At 44.8% G+C, this 24,973-nt stretch overlaps 1 protein-coding gene across 1 annotated transcript in view; it reads right to left on the bottom strand.

Moving 5' to 3' along the window:
- Nucleotides 1-24,973, bottom strand: part of Cacna1e (calcium voltage-gated channel subunit alpha1 E) — a 475,585-nt gene that overhangs the window by 9,139 nt on the left and 441,473 nt on the right. Inside the window, exons 38-48 of the mRNA XM_060364472.1 lie at nucleotides 24,727-24,892; nucleotides 19,409-19,536; nucleotides 16,400-16,496; nucleotides 12,387-12,492; nucleotides 11,497-11,604; nucleotides 10,931-11,031; nucleotides 10,564-10,670; nucleotides 6,120-6,231; nucleotides 3,599-3,727; nucleotides 2,350-2,530; nucleotides 676-866 (exon numbers count right to left, since the gene is read on the bottom strand). Of these exons, the coding sequence (XP_060220455.1) occupies nucleotides 676-866; nucleotides 2,350-2,530; nucleotides 3,599-3,727; nucleotides 6,120-6,231; nucleotides 10,564-10,670; nucleotides 10,931-11,031; nucleotides 11,497-11,604; nucleotides 12,387-12,492; nucleotides 16,400-16,496; nucleotides 19,409-19,536; nucleotides 24,727-24,892 (1,426 nt within the window). The remainder of the gene's footprint in view (nucleotides 1-675; nucleotides 867-2,349; nucleotides 2,531-3,598; nucleotides 3,728-6,119; nucleotides 6,232-10,563; nucleotides 10,671-10,930; nucleotides 11,032-11,496; nucleotides 11,605-12,386; nucleotides 12,493-16,399; nucleotides 16,497-19,408; nucleotides 19,537-24,726; nucleotides 24,893-24,973) is intronic.

Raw genomic sequence — 24,973 nt, forward strand, 5'->3', positions numbered from 1 at the left:
CAGTACGGTTTGTAAATCACTGTTCCCTGGGCCAATATCTCTACTGCTGTGTCTCAGAATTGCTTCAGCAGCTCTCCTGTTCCTGGCCAACCATTTCCAACCAAAGGAGTCTCCCCTCTGGATTCCAGGAACTTTGGTAAGAGCTAGGAGAGAGAGCTGGGAGAGAGGGGCAAGGCCGAGAATACTGTAACAGCTGATATTTCTTAGGCATAGACTGGGAACTTAGCAAAAGACAAGGAGGCAAGACATGCTCCTTCTCCTGAGAAGGCTGCACAATTGGGAAGCAAAGTTGAGCTAGCTGCCTGGCTTGCAGTTCCTGGCTTGAGAGATGAATCGTTGCCATTAATAGGAAGAATCACACCAGAGATGAACCTTTTTGGCTGAAGGGCCACCTTTACTTCCTAAGTCTAGCTGAGTTTGCATATCAGGATTCTGAGGACAGGCATGGACTGACTTCCAGATACTGTCTTTCTTGGGGGGAGAAATCTCACTTCTTGTGAGTTCCTATCACCCCCGAATCTGCAGGCACAGAATAGCCAGCCTCTGTGTACAGCGGTAATTTCTTGAGACCATTGCCTCTGAGTTCCCAGAGGCTGATGGGAGGCCATGAAAAGCCCACCTAGTACAGCCCGCTCCCTTCCCTGACCTGCTAGAGGCCCAATTCTCTGTGTTCACCTGTCTGTTGGGGGTCTGTGACCTTCCCTCGCTGGGTGACCTGGACTGGCGACGCTCTGGGGACTCCCAGTCAGCCTGGTTCCCTCGCTCCTCCGAATTGCAGCGGGAGACATCGGGAGAGAGAAGATGCTTTCGTTCTTTGGATCGGCCTCTCTCCCTGCCTCCTGAGCGGTGAGTGTCAGACTTGTGGCCTGTGAGAAGTGACGAAACCAACTAGTTATTAATACTCAGCTCATTCTGGCTTGATGACACTGAACTCCGAGCTGCAAATTCTATCCCAACCAGGGGTTCAGCCTCTATGAACTGATTGTATCCATTCAGAAATTCAGTATTGAATCCTAACCTCCAAATGGAATGGCGACTGGATGAACAGCCTTTGATGGGTAACCAGTTTAGGAAACCGGGACTCTTATTATGCAGTAAGTACCGCAGAGACAGTTGGCTTGCTGTCCCTGCTATGTCCCTGCAACATGTCCCTGTGACGACATGATGAGAAGAGAGCCACCTGACAATGCTGTCACCTTGACCTTATGTTTCATGGCCTCCTGAACTGCCTATAAGTGTCTTGGCTTCTCCAGACAGACCAACAGACTACTTAAAAAGAAAACAGGAGAGAAAAGGTAAAAACTTTCCTTTCTTTGTGAGAGAATAAGTCTGCAAGGTACCACTGAAAAGACATGCATCAATGAGTGGAATCTGTTTCCTTTGCTTCCTTTTATGCCAAATACAGTAAGCAATGTCTCTGCCAGTGATAGCAACACTCCCCAGGAATGACCTGTGCCTTGCACATGGACTATGAGAAGGTGGCACCAAGAAGTGAATTAAAAAGGTTCTATAAATGAAAAGCTGGCACATCTAATGTGTTAGGGTGAGAACCCTGGACTCCATTGATCTCCATTCTAGTCTTAATGCTGCCATTGGCTGGCTCTCAATGTGAGAAAGATCACTGGTTTTCCAGTTTGATTTCTGCACCCAGGAAAGTAGGCAGAATTAACGATGTTTAACATTTTAAAGATCAGTAATGCACACAAGAGAGTCTTCAAATGAACCCCAGTTCGCAAAACAATTCCAGGTACCACTGTGGGTCCAACTGGTGGTAGAGCTCAGGTCCTTCCATGGGGCTTGGGGTAGCTGCCACTACATTCCTATGGAATCACAGTAGTTTTGTAAAAGGTTGATTGAAAACCTTTATTAACGGTGTTGGCGTTAGTGAGGAACAGATGGGGCTTGGGTCAGTTTCAGGATGATAACTCGGAGAAAGCAATGCACCCTGACGCAGAGCATTCATCCTTCAGGTTGTGTAGGTGTGGGAGGGGCACAGGTGCATCACATTGTGCCCGTGGAGGCCAGAAGACTTGGTCTTAGCATTGCATCGCCATATTTGAAACAGTGTCTCTTTAGTGATAACAGCTGCAATTACCATAATAGCAGGATCCAGCTTGTCACTGGGATTACAGATAGGTACTCCCGTGCCCCTGTTTTATGTAAGTTCTAGGGACGTAGGCATTTCTCCTCACAGTTACACAGCAAGCTCTTTATGCAAGAGCCATGCATCCAGCCCTCCCTTCACTTTCTTATCAAAATCATGTTCCAGTCATTTCTGGTGCTTGCACAAAACTAGGTCCACCCATTGCCAAAACAAAAAGAGAGAGATGCTAAAGACAACCCTCTCACCAGAGTCAGAATTCAGGCGGTGGGCTGACAGCCTCAGGGAGGAGTGGTAACTTCTGCGCCGTGACTTGTAGGTGTTTTCACTGCTACGCTCCATGGAGAACTCCTCCAGCCAGGAGGAGTTTGAACGCTTGTCCCGAATTGTAGAAAATGAGCGTCGCATAGAACTAGGGTCTGTTACCACCTAGAAAGAAAAATAAAACCCCCAGAGGAACACAAAGTCTAGGTTAATTCTTGAAAGGATGTGAAAATCCAGATGTGGGGCTGAAACTCTTGGGAACTGTGAGCTATAACCCTTGGATGTTGTCACCTACCGGGGAGACCCCTTGCAAGAACCGTGGCTACAGAGGCTAATTGGGAAAAGGTATCCTATGCAAGCTAATCGTCCCTGAGTGTGGCCTGGGTTGTTTCCTTATTTTCGTGAATAAAACCAGATGAGTTTACTTTCTTTGCAGAATGTGGGCGGGCACTGTCCAAATGTCTCATAGAACTACCTACCACAAGGTCGCAGTCAGGACCTGCTGCAAACCGTGAGTCACTTTGAAATAGGTGACAGCAATTTTCCAAAAGGCTATGTTCTGAGAGAAGCATACTTTTCTTTTTCATTCTTTTTTTTTTTTTTTTTTTTTTTTTTTTTTTGCTCATCAGATAAAGCTCTGATGTAGAGCCTCCAGCTTAGGGAAGTTTGCAACTTAACCACTGAGAAAGTACCACCCTCCTGCCATCACCCCCACATTAGCCCCCTGTTCCCCCAAACTCTTCCGGTTTGGATTGCCACAGGTGTCAGAACAGATCCACAAAAACTTCTTGTCTCTGTCAAAACCTGATGCAAGACAGACAAAGCCAAGAAAACAGACAAAGAAATGAGGCGTGGCCTGCACTGGATAAGACAGGCCTGACACAGAGCGGTGGGTACAAGGAACTCATGTGCTGAAAGGGCTGGGAAAAGAAAAAAAAAGGACGGGAAAATACATAGAGAAAAATGCTGGTTGCTTGGCTGGTTGGGCCCTGAGAGTGCTCAGCCCAGTGCAGGGGAAGATTTACTATCTTGTTGACGAGACGTTTGAAGGCAGAGATTTATTAAAAACACAGTCTAGAGAAAACTTTGTCAGAGATCGTCCTTGAGCCAGGTTTCGTGTGTAGGTAAGGGGTAGGGGAAAGTTCAGAGCTTACCTGAAAATATCAGGTATTTCCTAACCCACAAGAAAGCCTGGAATGCCACTGCATAAGGTACGTGGTGTTTGAGTTTTACCTGGGGCTCCATAGTCAGACGTGGCATAGAGGACGCCCTCCCTGATCCCGCATGCTCCTGGGTGTCCGGAGGAAGGTAGATGCCATGGTTAGAGGACTGCACACTTTTTAATTCACTAACCTCTGGCTCCTAGAAATAAACACACAGCCAAGCTTGTGGGACCTGGTTTTCCATCTGGTTGCCTCTCTCCTCCAGTGGATGGTTCCGTGCCCGTTGTAAGAATGGCTTTTAGAAGGGAGATGGATATTTACGAGGCCCTAGGTGTAGGTGTATGTATGTATGTATGTATGTATGTATGTATGAGCATGTTTAATTTTATATATGTGATACCAGATAGCTCAAACAGAAGCCTCTAACGAGGATGAAGCCATCACTGAAACAAATTTTCAGGTTTTATAGCTTCATCAAACAAACATTTATGCTTGCTGGATACTTTACGTAAGTGGAGCACATTTTCTGATAGGTGTTATTACTGTGTTTATTCTTTGAGGAATCATTTTATCACTTACATAGAAACAAGGATGTGAAAGAACGTTTCTAATTATCAATTATGTTATGAATTTATTAGGTAAGAGTGTTATAAATTAAAGCCATCCAGAAGAATAGTGGATAACCATCTGTCAGATATCTAACTAGATCAGTCCAATAGAAATATAATGCAAACCACCTTTATGATTAGATATATGATTAATAAAGAATTTGACTTTTACTTAATATATCTAAATATTATCACATCAACATGTAAAATACCTCATTTTAATAATTATTACAATTTATTTGGACTCATAACATTCTGGTTGTTCACAATCATATGTGTCTGATGCTACTGTCTTAAAATTCGCTCCTCCAAAGTGTTACAAGGATGCATAGGAAAAATGTGAATTTTCTGTCTAACTCCTTTGTCATTTTCCTAAGTCAAAGAATGTGAGTTTACCATGAAGGTAACTTATGTCACTATATGTAATTTGGAAGTGCTTACATGAGCCACACAGAGATCAAAGACCATCTTTGATATCTGGAAATTATTCTAGGAAAAAAAATGTCATTTTGTACTTGGGTGTTTATACCCTAAAACATGGGTGCATGAGTAGGTCGGTGCTCAGAGAAAGGGGAATCTGGGATGACTTTGTGGCTGCTGGTGTGCCTGGGAGGAGGGCCTTCCCAGGGTGTGTGGTTGCACTTGAGGAAGCCACAGCATTTGCTGTGCGTGCAATAATGTAGCACACAGTTCCAACTTCAAACAGATGCAGTAATGACATTGAAGTCTACAGGTGTCGGAGGTGGTGCGAGACACACTCCATACGCACACACACAGAGGATGGCCACGCCTCAGGACATGGAGCAGGGACCCAGAGGGATGGGCAGAAGTGCACAGTGGGGAGTGCGCTGCATGGCTGACACCCGAGTTAAACTACAGACACCGGCACTGACAAGATGAACACAAATCCAAAAAAGTTCTCGGACCACAGCTCAGCCTGGGGGAAGCCCACAGAAATGATGAGGTAGTACAGTGTCCCTGGGGGGAAAAAGACATATTATTGAGATTTTTTTCTCCCCACCACACCTATCAACTAGGTTGGCAAGGCATAAAGGGCTGAGACACACACACACACACACAATCAATCCATTTGGCATGACTCTGCAGTACATAGTAGTCGAAAGAAGGGTTAATGAGACAAAGAAGAAGAAGAAAAAAGCCGCCAATGAACATACTCAGCTCACTTAATGCTGGCTGGTTGTACAGACATTTTTATCTTTCTCTATTTAATCCATTTAAGCCTGGGAGGGAACTTGGAACCCATGGCTCCCAAACTAGGAATAATGGCAAAATTGATTAGTTTGGCAATTGATTTTTGCTTTTGTACTAAGAAAGCCAAAAATTTTAACTGGAGATCTCTTCTCTAAGGTTGAACTTGACTCAGGGTTTTCAGAGATTTTACAATCCAGACTAATTTTACAATCTGTCTTGGGCTCTGAAAAATGATTTACAGTTTTTTTTTATTTTTTTTTATTTTTTTTTTTGTGTGTGTGTGTAATGTATGTGGGCTTGTAAAATTATAACCAAAGGGAAGAATTTTGCCTTGAACCCGCATGTAACAAAAGTAATGAAGTCTTCCATGTGTCTTGGCAGACAGCAAGTCATTGTCGCAGATGCAGCCACTAAATAGTAGAGGGTATGGATTTCATTTAAAGATGCCAGCGGCATTCCTGTATTCCCAGAAGCACCACTTGATAGTATACCATACAATATGGCTGCATAGATACCGCTCATTCCAAGAGACTGACTTAAAGCTTGCTTTCAGTGGCAAGATTTTATAGATTTGCTCAAAATTTTGATAAATTGAAAGGACTTTGCCTGAAGATAGATAAGGTCCTGCGGGAGGAAAGAGCCCTCTGGGACTGTAAAACCTTAAAGGGGAGTATTCTCAGTGAACATGAAGTTAAGAAGGGGCTAAAGTAAGAGCGAGAGGGATCAGGAAACCAAGGAAATACTTCTGAGGTCATATACTCATTCATTCACCAGAGATTGCTGCTCTTGGAACTGCCCGTCATCAGCTGGGTCCATACAAGCCAACTGGAATATTTCTTGAGGGGAGAGTGGGCTCATTGAAGGGTATCCACTTCGACCACTCCTGAAAAGCAATATCAAATTCAGAGGTAATAAGAGACAGAAAAAGTCATACCATAACTTCCACTAACAAGGCCCCTCCCATAGAAGAACTCCTTACCAGGGTAGCACCCTGCATTCTTGGCTGATCTATGAATCTATTGACTTGCAGGTGGCTGGTCTTAGAACAGAAGATGTTTAAGAACGTGTAAGAAAACATAGAAACTGGTGTTTTCAACCTGCATTTGGAATCATTCATCATTCTGCTGGCGACCAGCATATCTGTGACAAATGACATCATTTGTCACACTCAGCCATATGGGAGACCAGTGCTAGATTGTAAGCCTGTTTCTGTTGGGTTTCCCCATTGGGCAGGAAAATGCCAGAGTTTAAACAGTGAACAGCTTGTTTAAATATTAAGCAGTCATGGTCTTAAAAACACATACACACACACAAATCTCCACGCTCAGTAAAAAAATGGTTTTACAGTGCCAGCATCCATGGCTAAACTCAACTCGATCCAATTCCATTCCATGAGCATTTACTAAAGGGTTTCTCTGTGCTGCTCACTGTCTCTGTTGGTGAATGAACTGGAAGATGACTTCAGAGGTGGTAGTTGAGAAGCAAAGATCCCTGGGTTGGTTGTTGTGTGGGAGAAGATTTAAAGGGTGATGAGGTAGGGACAAACACAACACTGCCCAAGTGGAAGGCATGATAGATTACTGTCAAGCAAATCTGGTTCAACTATTCCTGTACAGTCATATCCATGGTGTTGCTCAGAAGAAACAGACAGCCATTCATTACTACAAGTAAGGTAACAGATTCCATTGTCCTAACCGAGACTATGGGGAAAGAGGCCAGGCCAGGGCTGTGCAGCTCTACTCTATGGAAAGGTGTGGGCCTTTGAGATGAAACACCGTCTTTCTAAGTGTCAGTGTCCTTTCCAGGGAGGCTCTTCTCCTAACACTCTGCTGATGAGGACTTCGCATCCCCTAGAAAATTAGAGGAGTGGACAAAGATTGCTAGCTACTTTAAAATAATCTGTAGGTACAATCTTACTAAACTAGCATTAAAAGAGAAGGTTTGGAAGAAGAGAATCAGCCGATGGTTCTCTGCCAGTTTGAAAAACTCAGCTAACAAACTCAATAGGATCATTTCAAATTGAAATTACCTGTCCAAATGTCTGTCATTAAATAATTCATGTGCTTTCTCCTGAAAATCAAAGGAACAAAATGGACAATGCAAGTATAGTGCATGGCCCCCATTAGCTCTACAGAGAACAGTTAACTCTTCAATATGTGGAGAAGACATTCTGTGGTTTCAATGGGTCCCCAAAAGTTTATGTGTTGGAAATTCCATTACTAAAGTTATATGTTATTGTTATTTGGGAGATAATTAGGACTCAGTGAGGTCATGAAGGAAGAACCCTCACGGCACATTACAGTCCTTATCACAAAAAGCTCCAAATATCTGAGTTAGCAAGCCTATTTTGTCTCACCCCACTCAATGTGACACAACAAAAAAGGTCCTCACCAGATACAGGCATCATGCTTCTGGGCTTCCCAAGACTCAGTGTTATCATCCAAATACAAATCCTATTCTTTATAATTTACTAGTCTGAGGTCTTTTGTTTGAAAGACAGAAAAAAAAATATTGACAGGACTCTTAGAATCACCAAACAACACCACAGTGTTAAATAATTTAAACCCAGAGTCATAACCCACTTTTAAAACCTTGTGAGGTTCCTGTTTTTTAAGATAATGTTCAAAATACAGGGCATGGCCTCTCCCCTGCTCTTGTTCCTACCTCATCAGCCTCTGGTGGCATTTCTTTTCTTTGTTCCCAGAAGTCAATGTATTGGCTGTTTTAAGTTTGCTCTATGTAGTAATAGCCAGGCTACTTTCCACATACTTTGTACTTTTCATGCCAAAAGTTATTTCTTTAAGAAAATATTCTCAATCTCCATCAAAACTCTTACAGGCCCTCATATCATGCCATGGTTTTTCTTTCTGGAATTTGTCACAGTTGTACTTGAAACGGAACTTCTTTCCTATCCAGTTTTCCCATTTAAAGCCTGGTTTTCCTGTGCATAAGCTCACTTGGTGTGTGTGGTGAGGGACCTGTCTGTCATGGTCACCATGGTAACCCCAGAGTAATCTCCGTAATTAATGCTCTCAAAACACAGATGGTTCTGAAGATCCAGCCTGACTACCCAAAGGCTTAAACTAGAAGCATGTGGGTCTTCTTTTTATTTACTTATTTTTAATTTCAATGTGGGTTAGTGTTTTATCTGCACATTTGTCTGTGTGAGGTTGTCAGATCCCCCTGAAACTAGAGTTACAGACATTTGTGAGCTGCCATTTGGGTGCTGGGAATTGAACCCACGTCCTCTGGAAGAGCAGACAATGCTCTTAACCACTGTCCAAGCTACTGCCATTGATAATTTACGTAACTGCAGCAAGCTACTTAATGATGTCATCTCTAGAATTTTCCCCTCTGATCCATTAAGTCTACGCTGAATTCATAAATGAATTTTGCAAAGCACAAATCTAATCATGTCACTCTGAAATATAGAGCTCCATTATTTTAAGACAATAATTTGCCTTTATCATGGCTTAGAATGTCCTCTAAGTCTGGTCACTGTGTACCTCTCTAAACCTAGCAACAGTTACTTTTCTTGAGTGTTCTATTCCAACTAATCTTACAGCTCATAGGTGCCTTAACTTACCACATCATCACCTCTTGAAGAGCTTGCCTTTGGGTCTCTGTGTTACTTCCTTGAGGACACTCCCTACCACCTCACACCAAGCTCTCAAATGAGGTAAGTAGCTACCTTCCCAGAACATCACAATTTCCTATCCTTCTACATTTAGCCTATCACAGCTACAATTTCCCTTTTCCAGATTTGTATTCCTGGGGACTATGACCTGTTCAACAATATCTCCAACAGCTGAGCCAATGGTTAGGCCAAATTTGTTCTCAACAAATATTGGTAAAATCAGTGAGTAACTGAATCCATAAACATAGGAGAGAAAAGCCAGAATGATGATCCAGTGATGTAGGCTGAGTTATGTAAAACATTCTAGGCAAAACAGAGATCTAAAGTCAAGGGCAAAGAAGTATCTTTCACTAATAGTACAGGAACTCATGAAAAAATAGTGTGAAGCCTTGCAGTAAGAAAACCCCGTCTCTCTAGTCATACTTTTTTCTTCTTCTCTCTCTCCTCCACAGAGCAAAAAAAAAAAAAAAAAAATGTATATCTACTTGTTTTCTGGGGGCCAGAACATCAAAATAACTGCCTTCTAATCCTACAAATTGTTAGTAAAAATAACTCTGGGCATGGTCTTCTCTTCTAAATTTCTTAGATTATGATGTAAAAAAAAAATGCTTTGCAAGAACAGATCTCTCATACCACAGTCTGAAAGAAATTTCTTTCACAGTCTGAAAGAAATTAGCCATTCCCAATAGTGTTCCAACCGAGGTTTCATTTCCAAATTCTGGATATCGCCTTCCTGATCATTAGTGAGATTGTCCTCTTGGTGATTACTGGTTCTATAAGCAGGACTTGCTTAAACCCAACCACAAAAATTTATTTCCGGTGAGTAAAGGAGCATGTGTTCTCTGACTCCCCACTCAGTGATGAGAGGAAAACAATGGCATAATGAGTACAAGAGATCACTCGTGACTAACTGCCAACCCGCAGTTAAGCCTCAGAAGTGTTAGACATTCTTCCATTAAGGTTTTGATTTTTTTTTTTTCTGTTTGCAAGGTCCTTTTTGGTCACTGGAGAGTATAAGATGCAGTCGAAAGTCTCTGCAATCAGAACTAACTGATTAAAAAAAATCTAGGTTCTGTTTCCTCCCTGTCAGAGTCCCTGTCTGTTCATCTGTAAAAGCGGTGATATCACTATATACATGCCCAGGGTACTGCAGAATCAAGTGAAATAAGCAAATACGTGTCGCTGGACCTATCATCCTCCCTCCCCCCCAGGGTAGAATCCAGTGACTGTTGCATCTCTTTCCCCGGGATGCTCAGCAGTTGCAGTACCCGTGACACTATGAGAGAAGACAGCCAAAATTTAAGAGATAACATAACTCCATAACATAACTAAGCTAAGGTGCTAGTGTATTATAATGTGAGCCAGCATCACCTGCTACTGCCCTTTCACTGCACCTACTGTCTTAGACGCTGGTTGCCGCGCTACACACACAAGCTTGATTCACTTGTCTCTTACTCCCGCCGACGAGCCATGTGGAGATAGTTGAGGAAGTAACTGGCTCTGAGTAGGATTTCTGGGTCTGCACAATGGTGGCGGAATGCAAACAGGAGTCCTGTGGACCCTGTGGCTTTTACTTACAGGCCTGAAACAGGGTCCTGCTGGAGATAAGGCAGGGCTTTGGCATTAGCAATGATCTCCTGAGGCAGTGAGGAGGGCTCCATGCGCTGGAACATGGGTGCATTTTTCTGTATTGAAACAAAGAATTCCCATGACTTTGCGGGGACTGTGAGAAGAAAAACACAACTTCACTGAGCAGCAAAGAGATATGACTGATTCCTTGTTTGACTGGTTTAACCTTCCAGTTCACTGGGCTTCTAATCCCACAGCACTGGAAATTTCTTGGACTCCAAAACCCCTTACCACCTTTACAGGGATACACGCAGCCTGTGCCCTAGAAAGCCATGTTCACTCATGATCCTTCCAATGTGCTATCAGTGATCCTCACCTGCTCTTCCAGCTGCTGTCGCTGCTTCTTCACCTTACTCTGTTTATAGTAGTCCATAATCATCATTGCTGCATAGATTTTGCCCACAGTCAGGTCCGAGGCTGAAAACACACATGGGCATAGGAATGAGCAAGGAGGATACAGATGGGCATAGTCTTTCATGCCCACTCTCCAAAGCGGGTTTGTGCTTTCAGTCACTCACCCATCTAATGCTTCTCAAAGCTCTGACAACAGAAAGTGGATAGATCCCCGCAATGACGTCAGTGCCCTCGGCAGCGAACGGTGGGAAATACATTAGTGCCACCCCCTCCCACTCCAGAAACTCATGTCTAGGTAGCAACACATCTTCCCAAATGCACAAGGGCTTGTTGAACAGCCACCGTGACCCATCTTAAGAAGTCAGTTTCCAGTTAATTCTGAATCAAAGTATTTTAGAAGTGGGGACTTAGTTTTCGAATGGTAAAAGAGTAATTAATCTTCCCTTATCTCCTTGATCACTCAGGTTTCTCTACAAGACATGGCCTTGGCATGCTGGCAAGCACACTTAGAAGGAGGAGCCACCACACCTTTGGGCATGGGCACAAGCAGATCCAGCATTTTCTGGGACAGGTGGGGCCAAATGGCCAGGGTCTCTTTTTGTAGCTCCGAGTCTAGCTGCTGTCTGTCTGCACCACCTAGAATGAGATAAACTGTCAAGAGCCCAATCAGGACAGACACAGAATAATGAAGACTGAGGAGCAGGTAGGGGCAGGAGCTGAGCCAGCGTGGCACCTCCCCCAGGAGAGGAAATCTCAGCCCTGAGTGACAGTGGAGCTGGCGATACCAGCATTTCTGCTGAGGAGGCAGAATACAACCTGGCTGCTATTTTCAGTGATTCGGGCTTATTCTTCCCCAGCAATCTGAGGCTGAGACCCAAATCAACTTCCTCACTGATTCTAACAGCCTCCCAGGTGCTCAGTGCATCAGAGAGGGAAAAGAGCAGTAAGGAAGAGTCCTGCCTCATCAATATACATGATTCTTTCCATTGACCCTAACTATACAGTCTAAGTGACCTGATTCTTAAAAAGGCAGAAGGCCAGCTAAAGATCTGTATAGATGTTTCCCAGACCCCTGAATTAGCAATCGTGATGGGCAAAGTATTAGTGTCTGTTCTGTTGGCACGTGCTATAGAAGCTTCGAGACTGTAGAGAAAAGATGCCATATGAGAAAAATTACAGAATTAAAATGTCTATGCTCAACAAATAATATTTCTAGAATGGTGGGACATGTCAGGCATGGGATTTCAAGTCATTTATTTCACCAGAAAAAGGGCAAGTCTTAAAGTTACTGGGTTAGAAGGAAAACCAGGCACTGCATTATTGGATGCATGGATGGCTAGACAGTAGTTCAGATGGCTCCATCCTATAGCAGCCTGCACAGGTTCTAACACCATCCTCCTTTTTCCTATGAATCTGACCTTTGGCAATTTTAATGTCCAGAGCTGTCCGGATCAGAGCCATAAGTGTGGAGGTGAAGTGGACTGTCATGTCCTCAGCCACTGGCATATTCATCAGGACCAACCTCTGTGTGAAAGAGGAAAGAGAAAGAGCGGGCAAAAAAACCAAATATATTGAAAGACACCTTGATTTAAAAGTAAAAAGGAATGGAAAGCGTGGAGGTCAAGTGCACAGACAAAAAAGAAGGGCAAGGATTTCCCATCCCCATCCCGGTCTGGTTCTCCCTACTGCTCACTCAAAGCTCATTCGCTGCTATTTTGTCTTATCTAGGGAACGATGCCAAATTCCAAGGAGAGGGGGTTGGTAGTAATTCTATAGAACCCCCTTTCCCATGGGGAATGCTAGAAGTCTCTCCCATCAAGTGCGAAGGGACTGGAAATGTGGCTCAGGGAATGGAGTCAGCTCTGAGAGAAGGCTCCATTCCCTGTCGGAAGGGTGCTAATTCTACTTGTCCCAGCGAACACTCCCAAGCTCAATGGAGAGATGGGGAGAAAACTGGTTTTATCTCCCTTGAAAGATTTATCCTGGTGCCCCCTTTTTGAGTCTTTAAAAGATGGAATTTGCCAGCACATGATTGAACATGCAGAAAGTCCAACTTATCCAAGGGATGAAGAGGAGCAGGATGGGCAGGGGGTGGGAGAGTGCAAACAGGCTCTAGGGGAAGGAGGATGAGGAAAGCGGGGAAGACACAGTCAGAGAAGGGGGTACAGGCAGGAGCAGAGTGGGCAGGCCCTGTTCCCCTCACCCAGAGGAAGGGATATCCAACTGAAATGGCCAAATCCACTTTTCAGAGAGTATCTTGCTTTTAGAATTCTGTGAAACTGCCTTCCTACTCCCCCACACACATACACTTCATTCTATGAAGCCTTATCCCAAAAAGTCTAATTCTTCTCCCACTGTGTGATTCTTGTGGATATCAAAAAAAAAAAAAAAAAAAAAAAAGTTAACAACACATCTGCTGTGTACAAGGAGCCAGGCACTGGGGTGGATGAGGCTTCCTAAAGACTACATTCCAGTGAGATGCTATCTGGAGCAGTACAGTTTGGAGGCAGCGGTAGAACAGTCTCTGGCAGAACCACCATGGTGGTGGTGGAGGCTGGTAGTGGTTGCATCATGTTCTTCACAAGCCACGCTCTCTAATATTCATTTGGCTCATCTCACCTAAAGCAGCTCTACGGACATGATGCGTTAGAGTGTAAGGGTTGTTTCTATGTTTCTGAGTCTCGTCTTTCCTACTTCTGTGGAAGTGGTGACATTACTATGACATGTGCTTAGGTGAATGGAAAAAAGCTTCAGAGTTCTGGGCCAGTCTATACATTACAAGGGAGTTAAGAGTAACACTATTCCTGATGGTTGAAAAAAAAAACTCCTGGCCCCAAAGCTGTGAGCATCCTAAAGACCCTTAGCGGACAAGGTTGCTCTACCCACCACTTGGTCATGCTCAGAAAGCAAAGCGAACACTAAACACGTCTTGTCGCCCTCTTCAAGGGCACTGGGTAGCTGGCCAATGGTGAAGGAAAGCTGCATTCCTGCCATTCACGAAACTGAAGATATTTCATGTTTTTAGAAGGAAGCTATGCCATTGTTCCTCCCTACATCATGGGGGGAGAAATTCATTATGAGTGTTTCTTCTGAAAATTTCTTCTCGAACAGCTCTTACGTATTGTTCCATTATTTCCCTAAATATATGAGTAAAGCCATTTCCTTCTCAGTTCTTTTGTTGCAGGCTTCCTTCTTGCCCATCCACCTGTTTCCCCTGGCCACCACTCTGCCTCCTTTAAGAGGAAACACACCACTTAGCATCTTTCCAGTAGCCCACTCACGAGAAGCCACACACGTGTAGAAACACAGTAACACAGTGAAAGGTCCACGGAGAACAGCACTAGAACCAATCTCGTTTCCTTTATGACTCCATCTCCACGAACCTTCCTGACTCCATAAGCCTTGCTCCCCATCTCCATGCCCCCAACCCAGCTTCCTCCCATATTCTGTCCTCCCCACAACTGGATCCCATTTCCTGATGGTCTCTAGCCCAGAACAAAGGAAGGGGTTGTCTACCTTATAGGCCACTTTGGAGGGACATCTCTTGCCGAGGCCTAGCGGTGGTGACATGAGAGTCAGCATTTCATACATCTCAGTGTAATGGATGCGGCCACTGCTCATGGGGGTGGTACGTGGGGAGAGGAGATGGGCAGGGCAGGAGGGGTGGCAGGGAAAGGAAAAGGTGGTGGAGGGAGGGATGCAGACAGGTAGGAAAGAGGAACAGCATTCCCAGAGAGCCAAAACAAATTAATACAGGAAACAGAAGAGAAACAAAACAAAATGGACAAACAGGAAAAGAATAGGAAACCTGTTAATCAAGGCAAATCATACAAGTGACTCCGTCCTGGTGCAGATTTATATCACGCCCCACACAGACCCGGGAACGCTAGTCACAACCCCCGGTCCCTCTGACACTGTCAGAAGGTGCTGATGGGTGTGGGGGGGTCCTCACTTTCTTCTTCTTGGTTAGTGCTGTCCTGGCTTTGTAATTCACTCCATCTACCCCCAAAGTAACAGAAGCATGTCCTCAATTCCCAGGGCTGTGCATGAGCGGTATAAACCGGATAGACGGTGCTCCAGCCATGGGTGGGAATTTCTGGCCCCTACCGGGGCTGGGATGCTGGCCTGGAAGTCAGGCCTGTCCCCTGCCCTGAACCCACAGGCAGAACGTCGTGTATCCCCCTCTGTGGTGTGTGTGCAGCAGGAGGCGGCGGCTTGCGTTGAAAGTGGTGGGCTGAGGTTGCTGGTCAGAAAGTCGGCCCCGTTGCTTCCACCTGGCTCCGTGAACAAGAGTGCTCTGTATTCCCCAGCATGCACCATGGCGGATGGCATGCTGGGGACAGAAGAAACAAAACCAGGAGGAAGAAGAGCATCTTGCATGCCATGCTCCCCTCCCCAGCTTCCCACATGCGGCTGCAGGTTTCACTAGGGTGGAGTTTAAAGAGTCTCAGCAGGAGGCAGCTGTTTCGGCCTCCTGAGTTCAGGGTCACCATCCCAAGTCAGCTCCATCCATCACCTAGGCAGACACCTTCCCCTGAGCCTGTGTCTTCTTCCAGTGCCTGAGCAGGGTCTTGCTTTCCTCCCATAGCACCTGCAGCAGGCTCCTTATCTAGCGGTCCTGGGATTGGTGGAGTGGCTAGGGTACTGAATATCCAGGGTATGGCAGAGTTTGAACTTACATCTCTGAACCTGTCGGTCTAACCAAGAAGTAGTGAACTTGAAAATTATGGCAGACCCTTCCCAAGTGTGTCTGGCAGGAACCTAAGGCATTAAATGATCTGCTCAAGGTCCTTCAGGGTTTGCTGAGGTCATCTTAGCCTTTGTGCTGTGAGATTCTCTAATAGCGCCCAAGCCCATGCTTTTTAAACTGATTCTACTCGTTGCCCTTGTCCTCTCTGTCCTACAGGTTCTATTGCTGATCGTGGAAAAAAGCACCAGGATCGGTGAGGCATGGCAGGGAGGGGGGGACCTGGACTCACACTTTGACTCGTGTGGTTTAATGAAGACAAAGGTCTGAGAAGGGAAATCAGAACTCTTTGCTTGATTAAAGGATTTCTGCATTCTGGAGAATGTAGAATGTACACGCTATGCTGTACATACTAAGCAGTGTGTGTGTGTGTGTGTGTGTGTGTGTATGTATGTATTGTATGTGCACGCGTGCGTGTGCACGCACATCCATATCTGTATGGAAAAACTGAAATTACAGTAGCCTTTGGACTAAATCTTTTATCTCTCTTCTGCCTTCACCATACAATGTGCCCTTCTTCCTACCTAGCAGCTGCTGGTTCTGGGAGGGTTGGGGGCCTCTTTAAACTCAAAGGAAAGCAACATGAAGGTTCCCTCATGTGGCACAGTGGTGGTGGAGCGGAAGGCAGAGAGGGTTAGATGCTGCATCCCACTGCGGGTCATGGCTGAGGACTGGGAGGCAAACCTTGCAAGCCACCCTGTAGGGGCAGTTCTCTCCCAGGCCCAGAGGAGGCGAGATCACCCGCACTAATCTGTACATATCCTTATATGGGATCCTGCCGCTGTAAAGAAAGCACAGGTGGGTTAATACGACACTCAGAGAAGGCCGGGGGAGACGTGACCATTTCTCCCTGCAGACCACAACAATGGGCACCAGGCAACTACTGCCTTGCTGAACTACTGTCCCAGTTTTCTCAGGAAAGCAGAGGCCATGTAATATCAAAAGGGACTACCTACTGCCCGAGTTACCCTCAGAAATACCTATGTAGCTCACATCTGGCCTAAGAGCAAAAAGACGCCCAGCGTGTCGCTGAACGCGGTCCAGAGCAGATGTCGGGTTGCCAGCCTGTGGACTACAGAACTCTTGGCTTTCACATCCCATCCGTACTGATTACAGGCAGTTACTCAGGACCACCTGTCAGGGGCAGTGGGGAGTCAGCATCTTTCTGTAGACTGTGACAGACAAATTTCCCACTAGGCTAATTAGCAAGAAATGGAGTTTGCATGAGAGAATTTGAAAAGGCTTTGGATCTCTTTGTGACAGATTATCCTGAGTTCAGCTTGGGTAAACTCTGCTCCATTCCACAGAAACCTGCTGAGATCCACCTCCAAAAGGCAGTCTGGGAAGGCACCCCAGAAATATTCCCCTACAGCTCTATTCCTGCAACTCTGGATCCAAGTTTGATCCTGTGAATTCTGAGAACACTGTGACCTTTTTTGATAACCTTTTCTTCTAGACCCTTCTAGAGACTTCTGGCTTCTCATAAGAAGGGGAAAATTGACACCGGATTAATTCTCAGTGTTTAAAACATCTTCCCTGTCAGAAACCAGAACAAGAAAGCCACAGTGGGAGCTGAAATTCTGGATGTACCCTGGACCATGCCAGTGGTTCCCATAGAAACGATGAACACAGAGTCTCCATCTGAGCATCCTTTCGGGAAGCCATATCAAAGCTCATGGTTTCTCCAGCTTCACTCTTTCTAGCCTTTACCTGGTGCTGAGTTATCTTGTCTTCTTCCAGACAGCTCCTCAGTCCGCCCCTGTCTCTCACCCTTTGAAATGATGGAAGGTAACCATGTGTGGATTTATTTTTGCTTCTTCAGTGTAATAAGTAGAGGTTTTACAAGTGACCATAGGCTAATGTCCTCTACAACCTATTACCAGGGTCTTATGAAGACCCTAACTCATTGTACTTTTGTTGGTTTCTTCTCAACAACCTTATTCCATTGAGGAGGCCAATTAAATTGCAACCAGAAAAAGCAGCACTTCTCTAGACATTCAAAATAACAGTCAGGGTTTCTCTTTGTCTTTTTGCTCAGTTCATATGACTGGGTCCTATGGTTGTTCTGTTGGAGCTTCTTTCCAGCAACTGTAATGAAGGAGGGGCATCTTCAGTGCCCTTGGCATTTGGATCCACAGACAAAATGAAACCAAATGAAGCTCTGGTTCCAAGAGCCAGGTTTGGCTGAGTGAGGTTTGGTGTGCAATTTCATCCTTTGGTAGCTAGTAGATAGTTTTTCTTCAGTCAGGTGACTGACTAGGCATCCAACATCAAGGCCAGAATACTTTCCCAATAGCAATTTTCCTTATTTCTGAGTTGCATTCACATACCATGTTTGTAAATTACTCTAATAGTAGTATGCCTGATATAATAACATGCTCAGAAACACACTCCAGGCTAGGTAGGTATCATTACCACCACTTGATAGATGGTTTCATGACTTGTTCAAAGCAAGAGAACTGATACGATTCAGGCCTAGCATCAGCATCCATGCCTTGTCCCCCAAGGCACTGCTAGCTGTGTACTAAAACCTTTTGTTGGAAACTGAGTCCAGCAAGGAAGATCTCTCACTTAGCCGCTGGAAGAGATTTACACAACTCTGTGCCCTAGCTCATTATTACAGAGGAAAAAGGGATTCTAATTCACCCATCTACCCTGAAAACAGATAACCCAGATTTAGCAGATTCACAGCCTGGTAGATTTGGGGAAGAATTGGACATTATGAAAGGAGTGTCAGGTGGAAGCAACGTGGTCCACTCCTGTGAAGGATGGCATCTCCTGGAGTATCTTCAGAGGGGGAGCAAAATGGGTAGAGTGGTAGAGAGTGAAGACGCAGAAGCTAAGATGGCCTGGGCCAGCAAAGCTTTTCATTCAAAATGCCTTCCTGACCTCAACAGCAGAGCCTAAAACACTGTCTTTGTTTCTGAAGCAGGGGTCAGAAGACTTTTTTTTTTTAACAGTGACATTTTTGACAATACTTTTATAGTAAATATTTGAGCCGTTTTCATCACAGTCATACCATTTTTCTCTGTTGTGCAAGAACAGCCATAGATAATAGATAAAATGAATGGCTGTAACTGTACCTCTATAAAACCTTATTCATAAAAGCAGTGAGCCAAACTTAACTGACAGGTGGTAATTTGCTGACCCTTGCTCTAAGGTCTAGATGTCATATCACATCAGAACTACTGGACAGTGAAAGACAGCAAAGAGGTCAGCACTGTCAGCTCCTGCCATTTAACTCAGGTCCATGTGGTTAAAAACCCCACAAGTCTAGGGGGCATCTGTTGGAAGGACCACTTACTTGATTGTCTGAAATACAATATTGGAGTTTTGTTCAGCTGTATCTGCTGAAAAGAATGAGGAGGAAAAACACTAATGCTGCTAACCACGGTGGCCAGATATATCCCCTATCTCAGCCCCTAGTGACTCATAGCAAGAAAAGGAGGACGTTGGAAGATCCCCTGGTTATGTTGTCAACCTAGGGTCTGATGAGATTGGAAAACAGGGGTACAGCCCTCCACAGAAGGGGAGGGAGGTATGGGAAGCCCAGGAAGAGAAGACGCTGGTGAATTGCTTGATACCAGTGCCTCTTCTGTGATCTAAAACCTTCTCTTTTTATAACAGGCAAGTATTTGAGTGACTCCAGTCTTAGAAGTCCCTGATCTCTGGGTGACCAAGAGGTTTACGCACCATGCTGCTCTGTCATATTCTGCCCAGACACGGACAAACTCATCCAAGTGGTGAGGTCCCAGGATGGAGGAATCTCGAGTCAGGTACTCAAAGTTGTCCATGATGACAGCCACGAACAGATTGAGCATCTGAAGGGCAAGGAGAAGAGTTAGCAGAAACTTAAGGCAGAGTTCATGAAACAGACTGACAGGCTTCAAGGTTAAGTTAGATGAAGCTCAAAGATCTTGCTGAATGCCACTCATTTTCATTATTCACATTGCACATTTCATTGTGTGGGCATTGTGAGTTCATTATTCTATGCCACTTCTCATTTGCACAATACTTTATCCACTGTCATTACCTGTTTGATTTATTTAATTATTCTTGTGGCAGCAGAGGGAATAGTGGTTTGTTTCAACACTCCTAGAGGCTAGAGAAAGTCAAGGCCAGGAAACTATATTCCCTCTCCAGCTTCCATCCTTCACCCCACTTCACAAAAAGATCCCCAAAGAGTACTGTGAGAGCCTCAGAGCCAAAGAACAAGCTTACTGTATGAAGCTGCCCACAGGCTTGTTCTTCCCAATGCTTGTTTAGCTGGTTTGGTACCCAGGATATATCACACTCACTGACTGAGGTGCTGGGATATGAGATAAAGTGCTAGTCCAGAGAGAGACCCTCATGCATAGCACAGTGGTGAAAGCAAAGTGGACCTTCACTAGACCTTGGTATATGACTATTCTTGAAGATCTCTCTAGTCTTGAGAGAAAGACAGTGATATACTGGAAAGAGAAAACAGGTTGCAAATCATCGCAGCCATGAAAGCAGCACATGACAGAGGAGACAGAAAAGTGTATGAAGGCAATTTCTGGCAGCTGAAAAACATGGAGAAGTAGTTTGATTCTTGAACCAAAGCACAGTGGAGCAGATCATATTTACCAGATCACACAAGCACAGAAGGCAGTGCCTTAGGCATTGGAGGCAGCATGCATGTGTACAGAGATATGTAGGAGCAGGGACATTCTAGGAGTCTGTAAGGAGAGTAGAATAGCCAGGGCCAAGTCCCATTTCACAGAAGCATCATGTCACCATGCAACAGTCTAAGCCAAGACCAGCGAACTGGCCAGATATTCTTGTATGCTTTGTGGGCTCCTCTCTCTTTGTTTGAGCTAGTCATCTCTGGTATTTCACCACCAAAAACAGCCACAGACATCAGAAATATCAATGAGCATGGCTGAGTTCCAAGGAAGCTTTGTTTATGATTGCTGAAATTTAAATTTCATATAATTTCCATGAAAAATATTATTTTTGCTTTCTCTCCCTTGTTTAAGAATATAAAATTCATAGTTTGTAGACCAGACAAAACCAGGTGGCAAATCAGATTAGCCCATGGAGTCTGTGGATCTGTAATCTAAACTATTTTTTTTTATTTTTTTAATTTTACAATGTGGTTTTTTGAGGGTTTATTTTATTTTATTAATTACACTTTATTCACTTTGTATCCCCCCATAAGCTCCTCCCTCCAGGTTTTACCCTCCCTCCCCTTTCTTCATGCATGCGCCTCCCCAAGTCCACTGATAGGGCAGGTCCTCCTCTCCTTCCTTCTGATCTTAGTCTATCAGATCTCATCAGGAGTAGCTGCATTGTCATCTTCTGTGGTCTGGTAAGGCTGCTCCCCACTCAGGGGGAGGTGATCAAAGAGCAGGCCAATCAGATTATGTCAGAGGCAGTCTCTCTTCCCATTACTATGGAACCCACTTGGACACTAAACTGCCATGGGCTACATCTGTACAGGGGTTCTAGGTTATCTCCATGCCTGGTACTTGGTTGGAATATGAGTCTCTGGGAAGACCCCTGTGTTCAAATTTTCTGGTTCTGTTGCTCTCCTTGTGGGGTTCCTGTCCTCTCCAGATCTTACTATTTCCCACTTCTTACATAAGATTTCATGCACTCTGCCCAACTCTATAGGCAGCAGGCACCACTAATGGCAATTAAACAGAAGAGAAGATGAGCTATTTGTCTTCGGAAGTAACCTCGGTAATAGTGGAGAAAGTTAGTGCTGTGCTCCTGGGCAGCCCATTCACAAGTACAAGAATTGACCAGTAAACAGTTCTGTTGGGTTTTTGGGGTGCCATTGATTGTATTGTAGTTGCCCTTGCCTGTCCCTGCACCTGTGGCCCAATGGAGGCACCATCCTGTGACCTAAGCTTCACCCACTCATTGAGTGGGGCTTCAACAAAAGCCAATGAAAGGGCATTGGGCAAAAGACACAGTCATCTTGGTTATCCTTGGACATGAGAAGCTGTAATGTCTGGAGTTGATATACAGCCACTGACAGGCACCAGATGTGGGTATCTGAGGAAGCAGCTCACATGGAGGGAAAATATTTATGAATAGAGAAAGTTGAAAAGGAAAGTCAACATTTGTTCTGGTGATGTCATCTGAGCACCACATCAAGGCTTTCTTAAGCCCGCCTTTCCCCAGGACATGCCAGTGATAGGCACTCATAAAACCTCATTTTGTTTAGGTTGCATCTAGCTGGGCTCTTCCACTTAGAATTCAAGATTCCTGCCTAATAGAATAATTGGTTGTGGAAATGAGAAAATAGAAATCGCTGTTGTGGATTCCTAGGTTAACTGGCTGGGCTTGCCAGATATGAAGGCAGAGTATACAGGATACAGAGAAAGCCTACAGGATGGGCACAATTGCAGTAGTCTGTGTGACACGGAGAGGGCTGGGTATGTCTATATGCTAGTAGCCAGGATTTCTTCTTTACCACAGCATATGATGCAAATGGATGACTGCAGGACAGCTTGTCTTCTCTTAACATTAGAGTGAAAGACATTCCTTAGATGATACAGGGTCAGTCCATCATAACAAGCATGACAGTTTTCTTCAGGCTTTAGGGCCATGGCAGAGAAAGCAGCAATCCTCCTGGTTAAGCTGCTGCTATTTGAGAATTGCTATTTCATATGGCTAAACCCAGCATAGGCCTGTCTGTCCCTGAGATTTGAGCCACAGTTAGTTTATTTCAACCACTGTCTGGTTTATGAGTGTTTTCTGTAAGTCTATGCAAACCTTTGGGGGGGGAGCACTCATTATTTAATGTTAATGAAAACTATTAACATTGCTGTTGCTTGTAACTGTGCAGCCTTTCACAGTGTGCTGTGAGCGTTGACACCTGTTGTTTGCTTTCATGCTCTCTCTAACCCTTTGTGAGGAAGTTTTAATTACTGTCGGCTCTTTGAGAAAATAAATGCTTCTGATTCACAACTGCATTTGTAGCTCCCAGCACATGGCCTGGCACATCAAAGGGCATCAGAAATCTCTGCTGAGTGGCAGGTTTGGGATGAGGAGTGTGTGACTTGCCCAAGGTCATGAAGTCAGTTTTCTGTAGGGCTGAGACTTGAAGGCAGATCATCTCAGACTGAATATAGCCTCATTAAAAATGACATTAATGTGAATTATGTAGCACCCTCCATCTCAAAATTCTAAAAGTACCATTACAGCCTCCAATTAATTTTCCAGTTTTACCTCTGGTTTCTTTTAAATATTTATCATTAAATATTTAAACTATATCTGATAAAATAGAGAGTCTATGTGCCCCTCGTTCTGTTCCAGTTCTTATTGATAAGCGTTAATTCCCTCTATATTGGTCTCTTATTTACTGGAGGCCACAAAGAGACTGTATCATTACTGACAGCTGTACTCCAGTGCCTAGCCAGTGCCAGGCTTTAGTAGCCACCTGAAATGAAAAAATGGGCTGAAGAGGTGAATGCATAAACTTACAGTCCTTTCACTTATTTTCATTACACACTGTGCTTTCAGATTTGTAAACAGTTCTGTGTTATTTCATTGAAAAATGCTTCACACGCACAGAATGTCACAATGCATGTATTAGTTCACTGCACATATACTACTGCTGCCGGGTGTGAGGTGTGTATGCGTGTGTACGTACTCACGTGTGCATGCGTAAGCTGTAAATGCACATGTGTTTGTGTGAGTGCATGGATGGTATACGCATGGAGGCCAGAGCAGGATACAGAGCGCCTTGCTCTGTCACTCTTTGTCTTATTCCTTTGAGACACCATTTCTTACAGAACCTGCAGCTAGGCTGGTGGCCAGCAAGCCCTAATGATCCTTTGGCTCCTCCTGGCACTGGGAGGGTGCGGCCATGCCCAGCTTTTTACCTGGGTACTGGGAATCCAAATTCAGACTTTCATGCTTGCACAGCAAATGCCATCACCCACCCCCTGCCCTTTCAAGACATGCTTACACCATTTGAGAAGGTGTCTTAGCCAAGGTTATGTGGCAGCACAGCAATAACCAAAGGGGGGGTCCCCCCAAGTCTCCTCCACTCCTTACATTAACTTATATACCCAGCATAACATTCTATCTGCAGAGTCCTTGCTGTCACTGGAAAGCTGAATTGTCAGATGTTTCTGTCCCCTTAAAGAGAGAAATGCCTGGGCAGGAGACAGTTAAGTTGCTTTTCCAGATATGGCCTGTGGAACTGGCTACTGTTTAGCGGCATTATTTTGGTTTCAGATTGTTCTGTACAGCTAGTGACATTTGCAGTGAAGTTGAGCTGAGGGACCTTAGGGAGGCCAGAAAGACCACAGTGACCTTCCTATTGATCTGGTGGCACCTTATGCATTTAGTCCATATATCACTGCTGATCTGATGTGTAGGGAGGGCATTTCTGGATGCTTTCTCCAAAAGAAGGAACTAGGAGGGCATTTCCGGCCTCTCACCACCTCCCTAAGTGGGAATGTTCTACATTTACTACTTAATATTCACTAACACCCAAAGCAATCGTGTTTTCAAACCATGAAGCTTGCCAGCTGCCATCCAATTCAACGGCACGACAGTCAGGAGACAGTCGCATCAATTACTCTGCATGGGATCATTATTTGCTTCTTATTAACACCATATACACCTCTATTTTCAAGGTACATTTTTCACAAATAACTAAGAACAAAATCGTGCAAAGAAGTTCAAGTCCTATCCAGTAAATAAACTACACTAGGTATAAGGAAGACAGGGGTTACCCTGGTAGCTCCAGAATCAACATGAAGCTCTGGGCTCACATGGATTCTCTCCTTGAAGCAGCAAAGACGTCAGCCAATAGGAGTCACCCCCTCCAAGGATTCTGAGGAGCACCTTGGCCCCCAATGGCAATGACCTAGTTCTCCTATAGCTCAGGGTGTGAGTGTATATGTGAGGGAGCAGGGACAAGAGAGGGAAGAGAGGCAGAGAACATGCACAGACACAACAGGAACCCTCTCTCTGTTTACCGGGAGTGTCAGGCACACCTCACAAGAGGATAATCTGTTGCTCACCAGGAAGGAGCAGAAGAAGATGAAGGAGACAAAATAGACGTAGGCCAAGTCTGTGCCGCAGCGCTCACTCTCATTCTGCCCTGAGGGTGCGGTGGTGTCAGGCTCACAGCCCTTCTCGCCCAGACACGACAGCATAATCTCCTGCCAGGCCTCCCCCGTGGCACTCCTGGGCACAAAAATCCATCTTGATTAGAAGAAGTAACTTCACGTCCCATCCTACCCTTGGGACTCTTTCCCATTCACACGT

Source organism: Meriones unguiculatus, chromosome 11 (genome assembly GCF_030254825.1).
Source record: "Meriones unguiculatus strain TT.TT164.6M chromosome 11, Bangor_MerUng_6.1, whole genome shotgun sequence".
NCBI classification, from domain to species: domain Eukaryota; kingdom Metazoa; phylum Chordata; class Mammalia; order Rodentia; family Muridae; genus Meriones; species Meriones unguiculatus.